This window comes from Microtus oregoni, unplaced genomic scaffold (genome assembly GCF_018167655.1).
Source record: "Microtus oregoni isolate MIOR12 unplaced genomic scaffold, Mior012 000019F_ref0000042, whole genome shotgun sequence".
Classification (NCBI taxonomy): Eukaryota; Metazoa; Chordata; class Mammalia; order Rodentia; family Cricetidae; genus Microtus; species Microtus oregoni.
Window position 1 is genome coordinate 29575114 of NW_024543078.1, and position 12069 is coordinate 29587182.

The 12069-nt window shown below is 42.2% G+C and overlaps 1 protein-coding gene across 4 annotated transcripts; it reads left to right on the plus strand.

The window, feature by feature from the left end:
- The first annotated feature begins 3605 nt into the window (after positions 1-3605).
- Fignl1 (fidgetin like 1) lies at positions 3606-10669 on the plus strand. Of its 4 annotated transcripts, XM_041669571.1 has the most exons (4): positions 3850-3971; positions 5086-5249; positions 6480-6596; positions 8072-10669. In XM_041669571.1, exon 4 carries the CDS (start codon positions 8082-8084, stop codon positions 10101-10103), a length of 2022 nt encoding a protein of 673 aa, XP_041525505.1. In that variant the 5' UTR covers positions 3850-3971; positions 5086-5249; positions 6480-6596; positions 8072-8081; the 3' UTR covers positions 10104-10669. The 4 variants fall into 4 exon arrangements, with proteins under 4 accessions (XP_041525504.1, XP_041525506.1, XP_041525505.1 ...); XM_041669570.1 differs by lacking the exons at positions 3850-3971; positions 6480-6596 and adding an exon at positions 3606-3662; XM_041669569.1 differs by lacking the exon at positions 6480-6596.
- The last annotated feature ends 1400 nt before the right edge of the window (positions 10670-12069 follow it).

The following is a 12069-nucleotide window of genomic DNA, read 5'->3' on the forward strand; positions in this document are numbered from 1 at the left end:
GAGGCCACCAAAACCATCTGTGAAGCATCAGAGGAGTATGAAACACTCCAATTACTGAGCCGAGGTTGATGTGCCTACATTTTACAACGATTGCTTTTCACTTCTCAGTGTGCCCTGTGTACGCTGGAAGGGTCCCAGAGGAGCTACTGCCGCCATTGACATCATCCCCCTCTTCTGCTGCAGGAAGAGCTCCAGTCAGCATGGTCTTTAACTCGGGCAAGATGGTTGAGATGTTAGTGTGAGCAAGTCGTTGGGGGACACGTGGCAGAGGACACGTTGTACAAATGGGAGGCAGGGATTCTCTGAAAGGCTGGAGTATTTCTTTCCGAAACTGTCTGAATCCTTAGGGAACAGAGTCTAAGACCTCAGGATGTAATCTTGTCTAACTAGGGCTCAGTTTTAGTTTATTTACTATCATAGCAGAGTTTCTATTGCTGTGATGAAATATCATGACCAAAAGCAACACACCTTTAATCCCAGCACTAGGGAAGCAGAAGTAGTTGGATCTCTGAGTTCAAGACACCCAGGGCTACAAAGAGAAACCTTGTCTTGAAAAAAAAAAACCCAAAAACAAACAAACAAGAATCCAGTATGCCTGGATTAAGACTATCCCATAGTCAACAAGTATTTAAATCTGTGCCCAATACAGTATCATATTAGAGCACACTGACCTCTGGTGGCACTGGTACTAGATGCTGCCTGTAGGGCCTCGGGTCTTTGCTGATTTCAGGCACTTGCTCTTGGTGTTGGGCAAGCCCTAGACTTATCTGGACACAGCAGGCAGATGTTGTCTGGGAACATCTCTTGTCTAGAGTGCAGCAAAGAGCAGCGTTCCAGGAACCAGAGATCCGAGTCAGGCTGACCACATACCAGTCAGCATGCAGAGAACCCCACGGCAGAAGGACAGGGAGATGTCACAGATGGGACCTCATCATCTTAAGGGAAACACGGGAAAGGGATAAAGGACAAGACCCCAAGGGAAGGCAGGATTGAGCTTTTAACTAGGGAATCCAATTGATGGCAAAAGCTGGAAAATGGTCCTACTAGCATTTTATCCAGAAAGTTTGCAGTTAAGGGAACATGGTACTTGCCCGGTAGCATTTTGGCCTAAGGATAGCTTTATGGTTTTATATGAATCATATAAATTCCCAAATATTAACAGTTTTCACTACCTTGGTATCGAAATCTGTTTCCTGGGCACCTCTCTGTGTGTGCCATACATAAACTAGTAATAAGGAGTGGAAAAAGTGCTACAACACTTGAGAGTTATACAAGTCGCTTGCATAAACTGGGAATATCTGGAACGATCATTTTAAAGAAACTTGCATGGTTCTCAAAAGCAGACATGCAATGGACAGTCAGGGCAAGATTACAGGAATGTACCCCATAGCCAGCTCAAACATGTTTTCCCCAAACACAGGAAATTCACAGCAGCCGGAGCCCAAGCTACCTCCCCTTGATTAAGTCCTTCTGTTTCAGTCTCAGAAGCAAAGAGACCCGAAGTAAGCGGCTATCCACCCGTCCGCTCCTCTCCAAGAGTCTTGCCTCCCTGCTTCACAAAACTCACCCTTCTGCTTTGGCCCAGTACAGGTTCTCATTTCATTTTGTGGAGTGGCGGCTGCTCTGTTCATGAACATAAAGGCTAATTAAATATAATTAGAACTCAGACTTGTTAAAATCCTGCCTCTGGTCGTAGGGGAGAGCACCATCTAATTAAAACTTCACCGGAACTGTTGTGTTCCATTCACGTTAGGTTGCCATAGACTGCATATCCACGGGATGGCTGGATACCTCCCCCATGTTCCCTGGGCCTCTTTCACCAAGGTAGACCGGGAGGGGAAAGATGTAGCAGTTGGCTAAAATCCAACCACACTCAGGAAATCTCAGAAAGAGCCAGGTTTGATTATTTACCATCTTTTTTCCTACTTTTTCACACTTGCCTATAAACATATTTTTTTTTTAAAAAAATTCTTAATGCGTGTTTGTCTATGATGGGTAGAAAAGGCCCATGTGCCAAGAGGTCAAAGGACAACTGTGTGGAGCCGGTTTTCTCCTTCCATGTTTTCGCGGGTTCTGGAGTGCAAACAAAGGCCACCAGGCTTATACAGTAAGCACTTTTACCTGAGACATCTTGCTAGCCCCCCAAACACATTTTCCCTGGCAAAAAGGATGCACATTATTTGGGATCATTTTCTCTCTCTGCTCAAAACAAATACACATGCAGCATCTGACACGAGAAAGTGTCTATCAAGCAGTTTGTGCTCTCAGCAAATTTACTCCTTGCATAACTTAAGCCTTAAACTTGTTCACACTCTGCCCTGGGTTGTAATTCTAACAAAGACAATTTTTAGAAGATGGAAGCCTTTACATAGCATAAGGGTTCAAACTGCATCGGGGAATCATGTTGCCTTTTGCAGGGTTCCTGGTCTAAAAAACATAAGAATTTAAAAACAGACTCCGTAGGAAACTGGAAGACAGTTTTGAGCTTAGCAGAAAATAATAAAGAAATCTAGACGTCTCGGCAGCCTCTGGGAGGAGGGAGAGGGCTAAGAGGAAAAGGGAAGGCCATGCTTTGGGAGTTAAAGGTCAGAAGAGCAGCAGGCTCAGCAAGGCAGGCCTGGGAACGGCTGCGTAGGGGTAGGGAAGGTCTTCAGAGCGAAAATGCCCAGAACCCTAGGGCGAGCAGGGCTGGGATTTTGGTCAGTGTCTGAAGAGGGAGATAAAATGAAGGAAAGAAAAGATAAGTTTTCTCAGTGAAAACAGGCGGGCTTAGCAATGAGGGTTGTAGACAAAGAGACAAAAATAAAGAGCAACCCCCACTCCCCCACCCCACTCTCTGACAATCAGCTCCCGACTGCTTGGAGCCTGACCCAGTGGCTTATGCCCTAAACAATCAATTAAGAACCTAACCTTTAGTGACCTCACCCAAATTGCAAGATGTTTTAGCTGGTAATAGGGAGATGGGAGGTGGGGTCCGAAGCTGTTTATGAGGGGGGACGGTCCATCAGCGACTGCCAAGCTTGTCACTATCTGTTTAGCTACCTATGATGAGTAACCACATAAGCTATTCAGTTGATACTGGATCCCCGCCAGCAACTGCTTTGGTAATTTTGGCATTACGTCTGACGCTGGCTGTCGTCTTTACCAAAGCTGCCTGAATTCGAGACTTATTATTTGATAGCTGCTGATGAACTGGATAGGGCTGGAGAACGCAGAAGCGGGCGGACCCGATTTCGGGGGTGCTCTGGGCCTCCCAGCGGGAGTCCTGCTCTCCCCCATCCCTAACAGTTAGTTCTCCTCCTCTCTCACTGCCTCTGTCTATTTCGCAGCATCTAGCACTGCAAAAAGAACGACAGAAACCTGACGTGAAGCGAAAGCCAATAGCGTGCTTGGAAAAAACTAGCGCCATAGCGCCATAGCGCGTGATCAGCCTCCCTCCCTCCCAGACCGCGGGCGGGAAAACCGAATTCCCGCCACAGGGTCCGGCCAGAGACCGCCAGGCCGCCAGGCCCCGCCCTCACGCAGCGCGCGCGCGCCCCTCGGCCCCTATTCCTACGCGCAGGCGCGGCGCTGGCCGAGCGCGTCACTCGCGGCGCAGGCGCAGTGCGAAGGGCGCGCTTTTCGGTGGTTGCGGGCGGAGCAGGCAGCGCTGGTGGGCCTCGGTAGGCGGCTGGTTTCCGTCAGGGCCGCGGGCCGAGGCCGTGGACGCCGGCTCGGCCGTGTTTTTGGTGTCTTGTTTCGTTTTGTCGGCCCCGGTTGTTGTTGGGGGGGGGGGGGGCGCTTGCGAAGCCGAGGGCGCTGCTCTCGCTCCCGGCGGCTGCCCGGGTTGAGGGACGTGCGGGTGGGCGGGACGGCCCTGGGGTCAGGTCGGCTGCAGCCGCCTCCCGCCACGATTGTGAGGAAGGCCGGGGCAGGTTTGCCCCCCGAATTTCCTCACGTTGAGTAGCGTGCTTTCGGCAGTGCTAACACAGGTGACTTTCCCTAATCCGAAAATCCAAACTCCCCTCACATCTGAACTTCTCGAAGCCCAATGTAACATCACAAGGGGAAATTACACTTAGTCAAACTTATAGTTTTTTTTTTTTAAATCATTCAGCCCTGTACAGAATTATTTAAAATATATAAATTAACCTTCCGGTTATGTGGCTAAGGTATATATACTAAATATTGTGAATCTTGTGTTTAGAATGAAGTCCCCTACCTAATATCCGTGTTAATATCAGGAAATCAGATACGCTTCTGACTCCAAGCATTTGGAACAGGGATATTTGTCAGGTGTAACTAGGTAGCTGGTTCCAGGCCATGCACTATGACTATGAGGAAACCTTCCAAAGGAAAGGAATATTAATTCACAATCTCTTATCTGACATTTCTAAGTTCTTTAATGCTTCCAGTGATTTCACAAACTTCTCAGCTAAATAATGTTTCACGCTGCTGTTTTTTGTGTTGTTGTTTTTTTCAAATGAAAACCTACATAGCTTAAGAGATAGACTCCAAGTCACTGCTGAAAGAACAGATCATACATCCACTTAGCGGGCCAGGGAAATGGTTTAGTGGGACATGGCTTAGCCAATAAAAGCTTTTGAGTTTGGGAACCTGAGGTCTAGGATCTTTGAGAACCCATGTGAAAAGAGAAAACCTAGTTCCTGCAAGTTGCCCTCAGACCTAGACCTGGACCCTTCCCAATAAATACAATTAATTAAAAAAGTAAAAACATGTATGTCCAGGCTCTGTCTTTAGATCCTGTCCTCTAAATTCCTTTGCTACTTTCCCACTAATACATTAGAGTTATGTAAAGGTTAAACATGATATCTGGTATATAGTAGGCACTCGGTCTTTAATCATATATTAGTGGGTGCCATGGTCTAGGTACTGAAGAATATCTAAATACAATAAAAAAAATAGTTCTTGCTTGCAGAAGCCAACTGTCCAGTTTGAACAATTAGCTTGCTTAATTAGAAAATTTAAAAAGTTAAGAAGACTGAAATGCAACTCTGATGCCTACCCATTCACCATAATTAAGAGGTTGTCCCAAGACTAGACTTGTTGAAATAACTTGGTATTTTGTCTTTTTTTTTTTTCTAGAGCTGAGGACCGAACCCAGGGCCTGGCGCTTGCTAGGGAAGTGCTTTACCACCGAGCTAAATCCCCAGTCCCATGAAATAACTTGGAAGTGGTAGACCATTGAGCAGTGGTGACAGTTTTTGGTTGTCTGTGTCAGTGTCAGGACACGACCAAGTGGAAAAGAGGTAAAACTTGGGAGATGAATATTGATTAGAAAGATGGTGGTGGAAGAGATAATTTTGAGGAGGTGACGAGAATTGGTGACTTTAGTTTTCATATTTTCCAGGTCACCTCCTGTTAAGTTTCTTATTTCTGGTGTTGTATAATGGAGATTAAAATAGGGTTATAACAGATGAAAGCAGGGCTGCTTGCCCCAGAACTGTTGTTCTAGTTTTGATACTAGGTTAGGTTTAAGTTATAGTTTTACTAGATGTTAAGTTTCCTATTATAAACAAAGATTTATGTATGCCTACCTATAATGTGGTAAATTCTTTCCACAGCCTTGTGGGACATAAAAAGCTATGTTAAGCCAGGTTGTGGTGATGGCCCTTGGGAGCAGAGACAAGCAAGTCTCTGAGTTCAAGGCCAGCCTGGTCTACAGAGTTGAGTTCCAGGACAACCAGGGCTACACAGAGAAACCCTGTCTCACCCCCCACAGAGCTATATTAAATATAGCTCACATACATAAAAAGTACTGGTTATTAAGCTATACTTCCAGATAAATTGGAAGTAAATTTAAAATGTAGCTGGTCTTTTTACTTTATCATAATACATCTTAGGAAACCAAAAGGTTTTCTTAAGATTTTTTCTTGCTAGTGTGTAGGCAGATTTTACATTACAAAAATAGTTTTTACATTATTTAGTGGTGAGTGGGGGCACATTTGTGCCCAACTGTGCATGTGGATGTCAGGGGACTATTTTCAGAAACTGTGTAAGTCTTGAGAATTTAGGTTTTCAGGCTTGAAAGCAGGTGCCTTCTTGTACTAAGCTATCTCTCAGCCCAATTGTATATTTTCCTAAGATTCTTGTATAAAACTGTGAAGGGTTTATGAGAATATCTTGTGGAAAACCTGGCATAAAACTCCTTTACTAGTAGACTGTTTGGCTTGTTCTTGCAGTTCATCTTTCATAAGTTTTAATTTTTTTCTTAAGACAGTTTCTCTGTTGCTCTGGCTGTCCTAGAACTTACTCTGTAGACCAGGCTGGCCTCGAACTCATTGAGATCTCTCTGTCTCTACCTCTCTAGTTCTGTGATTAAAGCGTGTATCACCACTACTCAGCATAAATACTAAATTTTAACACTGTGAGAAATGGGAAAGTTTGGAAGATTTGTGGCATCATGTTTCAAGTGTTTATGCAGGATAAATCATTAAAAATATTAAATATGTCATCATTCATATTTATGTTTCATGCAGCTCAATCTGCACTGACAACATCAAGTAGTATTCAGTACATGGTAAAGTACACAGTATCTAATGTGGAACTTTGGACCTGACTTCTCACATTGGTCATAATCAGCTGAGTTCTCGCTAGTAAGTTTTTTTATTCTGTTAGTCTCAGTTTCTACATTTGTACAGCAGGGATAACAGTTACCACATTATTTTCATGATCAACAGATTTGATTCTCACATGGTTCCTTCAGATAAAATCTGAAGACCCAGAAATTGTAAATGACTTGCTTAGTATTTTTCTTAGAAAGCATGCTTAAGATTTAAAGCTTCATCAGGGCATCTTCATAGATATATATATATCATTAAACTGTGTTCTGATATATTCCCCTCAGTGCTGCCTCCTGCTCTCTACCCTTTCCCCTGGTTCCCTTCCTTCTCAGTAGATCCTTTCTGCTTTCCTATTACATGTTCTATTAGCCCATTTCCCACCTCCCTAAAGATTACCTCCTTTCATGATCATCTTCTATTCCATGTTCTGAAAAAATAGATGTAAATGCATGCATACCACATACACACACACACAATTTCTAAATCTAAATTCTGCAGGAGGAAAAATGAGGTATTTGTCTTTCTGAGTCTGGCTTATTTTCTGTAGCGTATGACTTAGTTGATTCCAATTTTCTGTAAAGGTTGGATTTTATTTTTCTTTATGGCTGCATACATCTCCATTGTGTATTTACATATCCATTCATATGTTGATGGTTGTCTAGGCTGCCACAAGTAGGGATTAAAGGCATGCATCACCACTGTCTGACTTTGGCTTTAAACTTTGTAACTGAGGGTGGTGAATCCACCGCCCAAATGTTAGGAGTCTAGGCATGCAGTTATACCCTGTATATGTGTACTGGTGATTAATCATAAGGATTTGGGCATGTTAGTAAGCACTTTACCACCTGAGTCACATTTCCCAACCCCTTTCTTTCATTACCTTTAAGTCCTTTCTGCTAAAACCCATGAGTAGTTTCTTTATTTCTTTTTCTTCTTCCTTTTTTTCAAGACAGGGTTTCCCTGTAGCTTTGGAGCCTGTCCTGGAACTCACTTAGTAGATCAGGCTGGCCTTGAACTCACAGAGATCTGCCTGTCTCTGCCTCTTGAGTGCTGGGATTAAAGGTGTGTGCCACCACCGCCTGGTAAATATTTTCTTTGTAGAAAAAATTATTTTATAAATAAGACACTTTAACATCTAAGAAGTCATTGTTAGGTTGTCCTTAATCTTGAAAACTATTATCAGTGTATCTTTGTGTCATTAGTACTTGAAATATATGATTAAATAAATATTTCTTTTACAAATACATCTTTATAAATGAAACGTAAATAAATACTTTTTTTCGAGACAGGGTTTCTCTGTAGCTTTGGAGCCTGTCCTGGAACTAGCTCTTGTAGACCAGGCTGGTCTTGAACCTACAGAGATCCGCCTGCCTCTGCCTCCAAGTACTGGGATTAAAGGCGTGCACCACCACTGCCAGGCCTAGTGTACCTTTCTTAACAGAGGTTTTTTATTCTTTTTTTTTTTTTTCTTGATACTGATTTGTCTTCAATTTTGTCTTGTGTTACAGAATTTCTGACATGGAGAGTTCCAGTTCTAGGTCTGTGAAATTGGACAATTGGCAGAAGAATTACTTTGTAGTTACATCTGGCACATGTACACCAGGACAGAAGGCAGATGCATACCGTGCACAGATACTACACATTCAGTATGCATGGGCCAACGCTGAGATCTCTCAGGTCTGTGCTACCAAACTGTTTAAAAGGTATACAGAAAAATATTCTGCAATTATTGATTCTGACAATGTTGAAACTGGCTTGAATAACTATGCAGAGAGCATTTTAGCTTTGGCAGGATCTAAACAGGCTGACAGTAACAAGTGGCAGTCTGGATTGTCAGTAAATAATATTTTTAAAATGAGTAAGGTACAGGAGATGATGCAAGCTGGAAAGAAGTGGAAGGAGTCTCTGCTGGAACCTGCTGATGCATCATCAGTAGTCATCGGTAAAGAACCCACTGTCTCTGAGCCTTCTAAATTTAGTGTTTGTGGAGGTTCTGGAGAGGGCGACCTTCTATCCAATGACACAGATAGGATTCAAGCCATCTCAGGCAGCAGTCTGAGACATTCGCGGTTTCAGAGTGCTCGGCTGCCTTTGACAGCTAGTACCACTAAGGCTTGTCCCACCTCCTCAACTCCTTTAGGTGAGTCAGCCACTGCAACATTTCACACTACACCATTATTTGGAAATACCAGAAATGAAAATCACAGCTCTCCTAAAACCAACACAGGACCAAATATGTCTGTATCCAATCTGTCTTGTTTTTCTTCTGGCTGTGAGACTCCACAAAAAAGGAAGGTTTTATCTGACTCTGGCACCATTGACAAGCTTTCTAACCCAATACCGAAAAAGGTTTCTAGTAAAACAGAAGATGGTGACCAAAGGGACGACAATAGCTTACCTTCCTTTAAAACTGCAAAAGAACAGTTATGGGCAGATCAAAAAAAAAAGTGCTACAAATCCCAGCATATATCAAAATCTTCATATGGTGGTATGAAAAGGTCTTTGGGAGCAGGGAAATCGAGAGGAATATTTGGAAAGTTTGTTCCTCCAGTGTCTAAGCAAGATGGAGATGAGCAGAATGAAAGGGTGAAGTGCAAGCCTACTAGGGCAGAGTCAGCAGTACACCCCACTGATGACCGTCTGAAGAATGTGGAGCCAAAGATGATTGAGCTTATTATGAATGAAATTATGGACCATGGGCCTCCAGTACATTGGGAAGATATTGCTGGAGTAGAATTTGCAAAAGCCACAATAAAGGAAATTGTTGTGTGGCCCATGATGAGGCCAGATATCTTTACTGGATTACGAGGGCCCCCTAAAGGAATTCTTCTCTTTGGCCCTCCAGGGACTGGTAAAACTCTGATTGGCAAGTGCATTGCTAGTCAGTCTGGAGCGACATTCTTCAGCATCTCTGCTTCATCTTTGACTTCTAAGTGGGTAGGTGAGGGGGAGAAAATGGTCCGTGCGTTGTTTGCTGTTGCAAGGTGTCAGCAGCCAGCTGTGATATTTATTGATGAAATTGATTCTCTATTGTCTCAAAGAGGAGATGGTGAGCATGAATCTTCTAGAAGGATAAAAACAGAATTTTTAGTTCAGTTAGATGGAGCAACTACATGTTCTGAAGACCGTATTCTTGTGGTGGGAGCCACAAATCGGCCCCAAGAGATTGATGAGGCTGCCCGGAGAAGATTGGCGAAAAGACTTTATATTCCCCTCCCAGAACCTTCAGCCAGGAAACAGATAGTAGTTAATCTCATGTCCAAGGAGCAATGTTGCCTTAGTGATGAAGAAATTGAACTGGTGGTGCAGCAGTCTGATGGGTTTTCTGGAGCAGATATGACACAGCTTTGCAGAGAGGCTTCTCTTGGTCCTATTCGCAGTTTGTGCACTGCTGACATTGCTACCATAAGCCCAGATCAAGTCCGAGCAATAGCTTATGTTGATTTTGAAAGTGCTTTTAGAACTGTGCGACCCAGTGTGTCTCCAAAAGACTTAGAGCTTTATGAAAACTGGAATGAAACATTTGGTTGTGGAAAGTGAACACAGCAATTGAAACGAGAAGCTGGCATCTAATAGTAACAGTTCTTTTACCTTTAGCATAGGAAGCTTCGGGTGTGCTACTTCATTGTTGTGGTGTATCACCTGAATGCTATGCCTCAGGTTAGAATGATAACAGTTTAACTCCCGATTGTTATATCTTATATTAGTATCTTGTATTTGCCTTCCATTTGTTATGTGGTGTGTAAGCTCATTTTGTTTAAATAGAATGACCATTTATTTCTAAGTGAGTTCACATTAGAACTTTAGTTTGGTAATAATAAATTGCTAGTGTGGTCTGGCTTAGATACAATTAATTAAGATCTTAGCAAAGGCACCAGAAACTAAGCCACATTAACCTGTGCTGGTTTGTAACCTGTTTTGTGGTTTTTTTTTTCTATTAAAATTAACTGATAAAAACATGTTTAGAAATAGCAAGATGTAATCTGGTATCAGTGATGTATCACTTATTGCTCCAAACAGGAGACAGTGTGTTTTTTTTTCTAGGGGTCTGGAATGTTCTCCCTTAATATTTTATCTGATACCATTTTAAAGCCTATTATTTCACCCTCTTTCAAAACTAATAGATGTTTTAAAATTGTTATCATTTTGTTTTGTAAAACATGTTCGTTGTGGAAACTTCAGAAGACAGAAGCAAAAAGAATAAAAATAGTTGTTTGCTTATTACTACTTTGAGGGGGACAACTCATTTTGTTTTATACAGTACTGTGATTTTACTATGCATTTCCTTTTGTAGTCTTGTTTCGTTTTGTTTTCTTTTCCCCTCTGACTGGTATGCAGCCATGTTGGCATGAAGCAATCTCCCTGTCTCATTCTTCTAACTGCAGTGATTACAGATCTGTGCCACCATGCCCAGTTAGCCAGTTTTTTTTTTTTCTAAAAGTATGTCATAATTTTGCATGTCATCATACATATCTACAGTAATTTTCTGTTTGGGAGCCCATGTTATAGATGGGCTTTAATTAACACAAGAGTTGATATTTTTGTCTTGTGACATGGCATCTTAAAATGGAATTTGAAACACTTTTAGTGAGTGAGTTTAGAAAGTTTGTACTTCATGGTGACTCATAACAATCTGTAACTCCAGTTCCTGACTTCAGCTGGCAGCATCCACACACGTGGTGAATATGCACACATGCAGGCAAAGAAATTCAATAATTTTATTTATACATAAAATCTAATTTTTTTTAAAAGTTTGTACTCTTTGATAGAGTATATATCATCCTTTTCATTTACCTTTTATTTATACATTGCTGCTTTAAAAACTTGATTTTAGTTTCCCCTGTGAAATGTATAATTGTCTCATTAGAACTTAAGTTACTGTTTTCAATTTTTATTTTCCTTTTCTTTTGGTTTTTCAAGACAGTGTTTCACTGTGTAACCCTGGCTGTCTTGGAACTAGCTCCATATACCTGGCTGGCCTTGAACTCAGATCTAGCTGCCTCTGCCTCCTAAATGTTGGGATTAAAGACATGCACCACCACTACCCGGCAGTTTTTATTTTCTAACGTCTTTAAATGTCTCCTAACATCCAATACTTTATCCTTGTAGGATTTGAGTATGAAATGTCCCTCCCAGGCTCATATGTTCAGTCACTGGCTTCCAGATAGTGGTGCTATTTTGAAAGGTTCTAGAAACTTTTAAGAGGTAAGGCCTCTACTTCATTTTAAAGGCTTACTCAGGTTTGATCCCCAGCACCCACATGACAGCTAATAACCATCTGTAATTCCAGTATCGGGATTCCTGGCCTCTGAGGATACAAGAGGATAGGCAGTGCACAGACATACATGAAAGCAAAACACCCCCTCCCCCCAACCAGTGGTATTTATAATGAAGCAAAGCGGTTTCCTTTTGGTCCATTTATATCATGGCAGACTTTCTGAGGAAGAGTTAGACATAGGTAAACAAAGAAAGTGAGGTGGTCATTGCTTGTTCCCAGAGGACATTG

Coding starts and splice junctions, on each gene's coding strand:
- Fignl1 (XM_041669570.1), top strand. CDS start 8,082: ATGGAGAGTTCCAGTTCTAGGTCTGTGAAATTGGACAATTGGCAGAAG.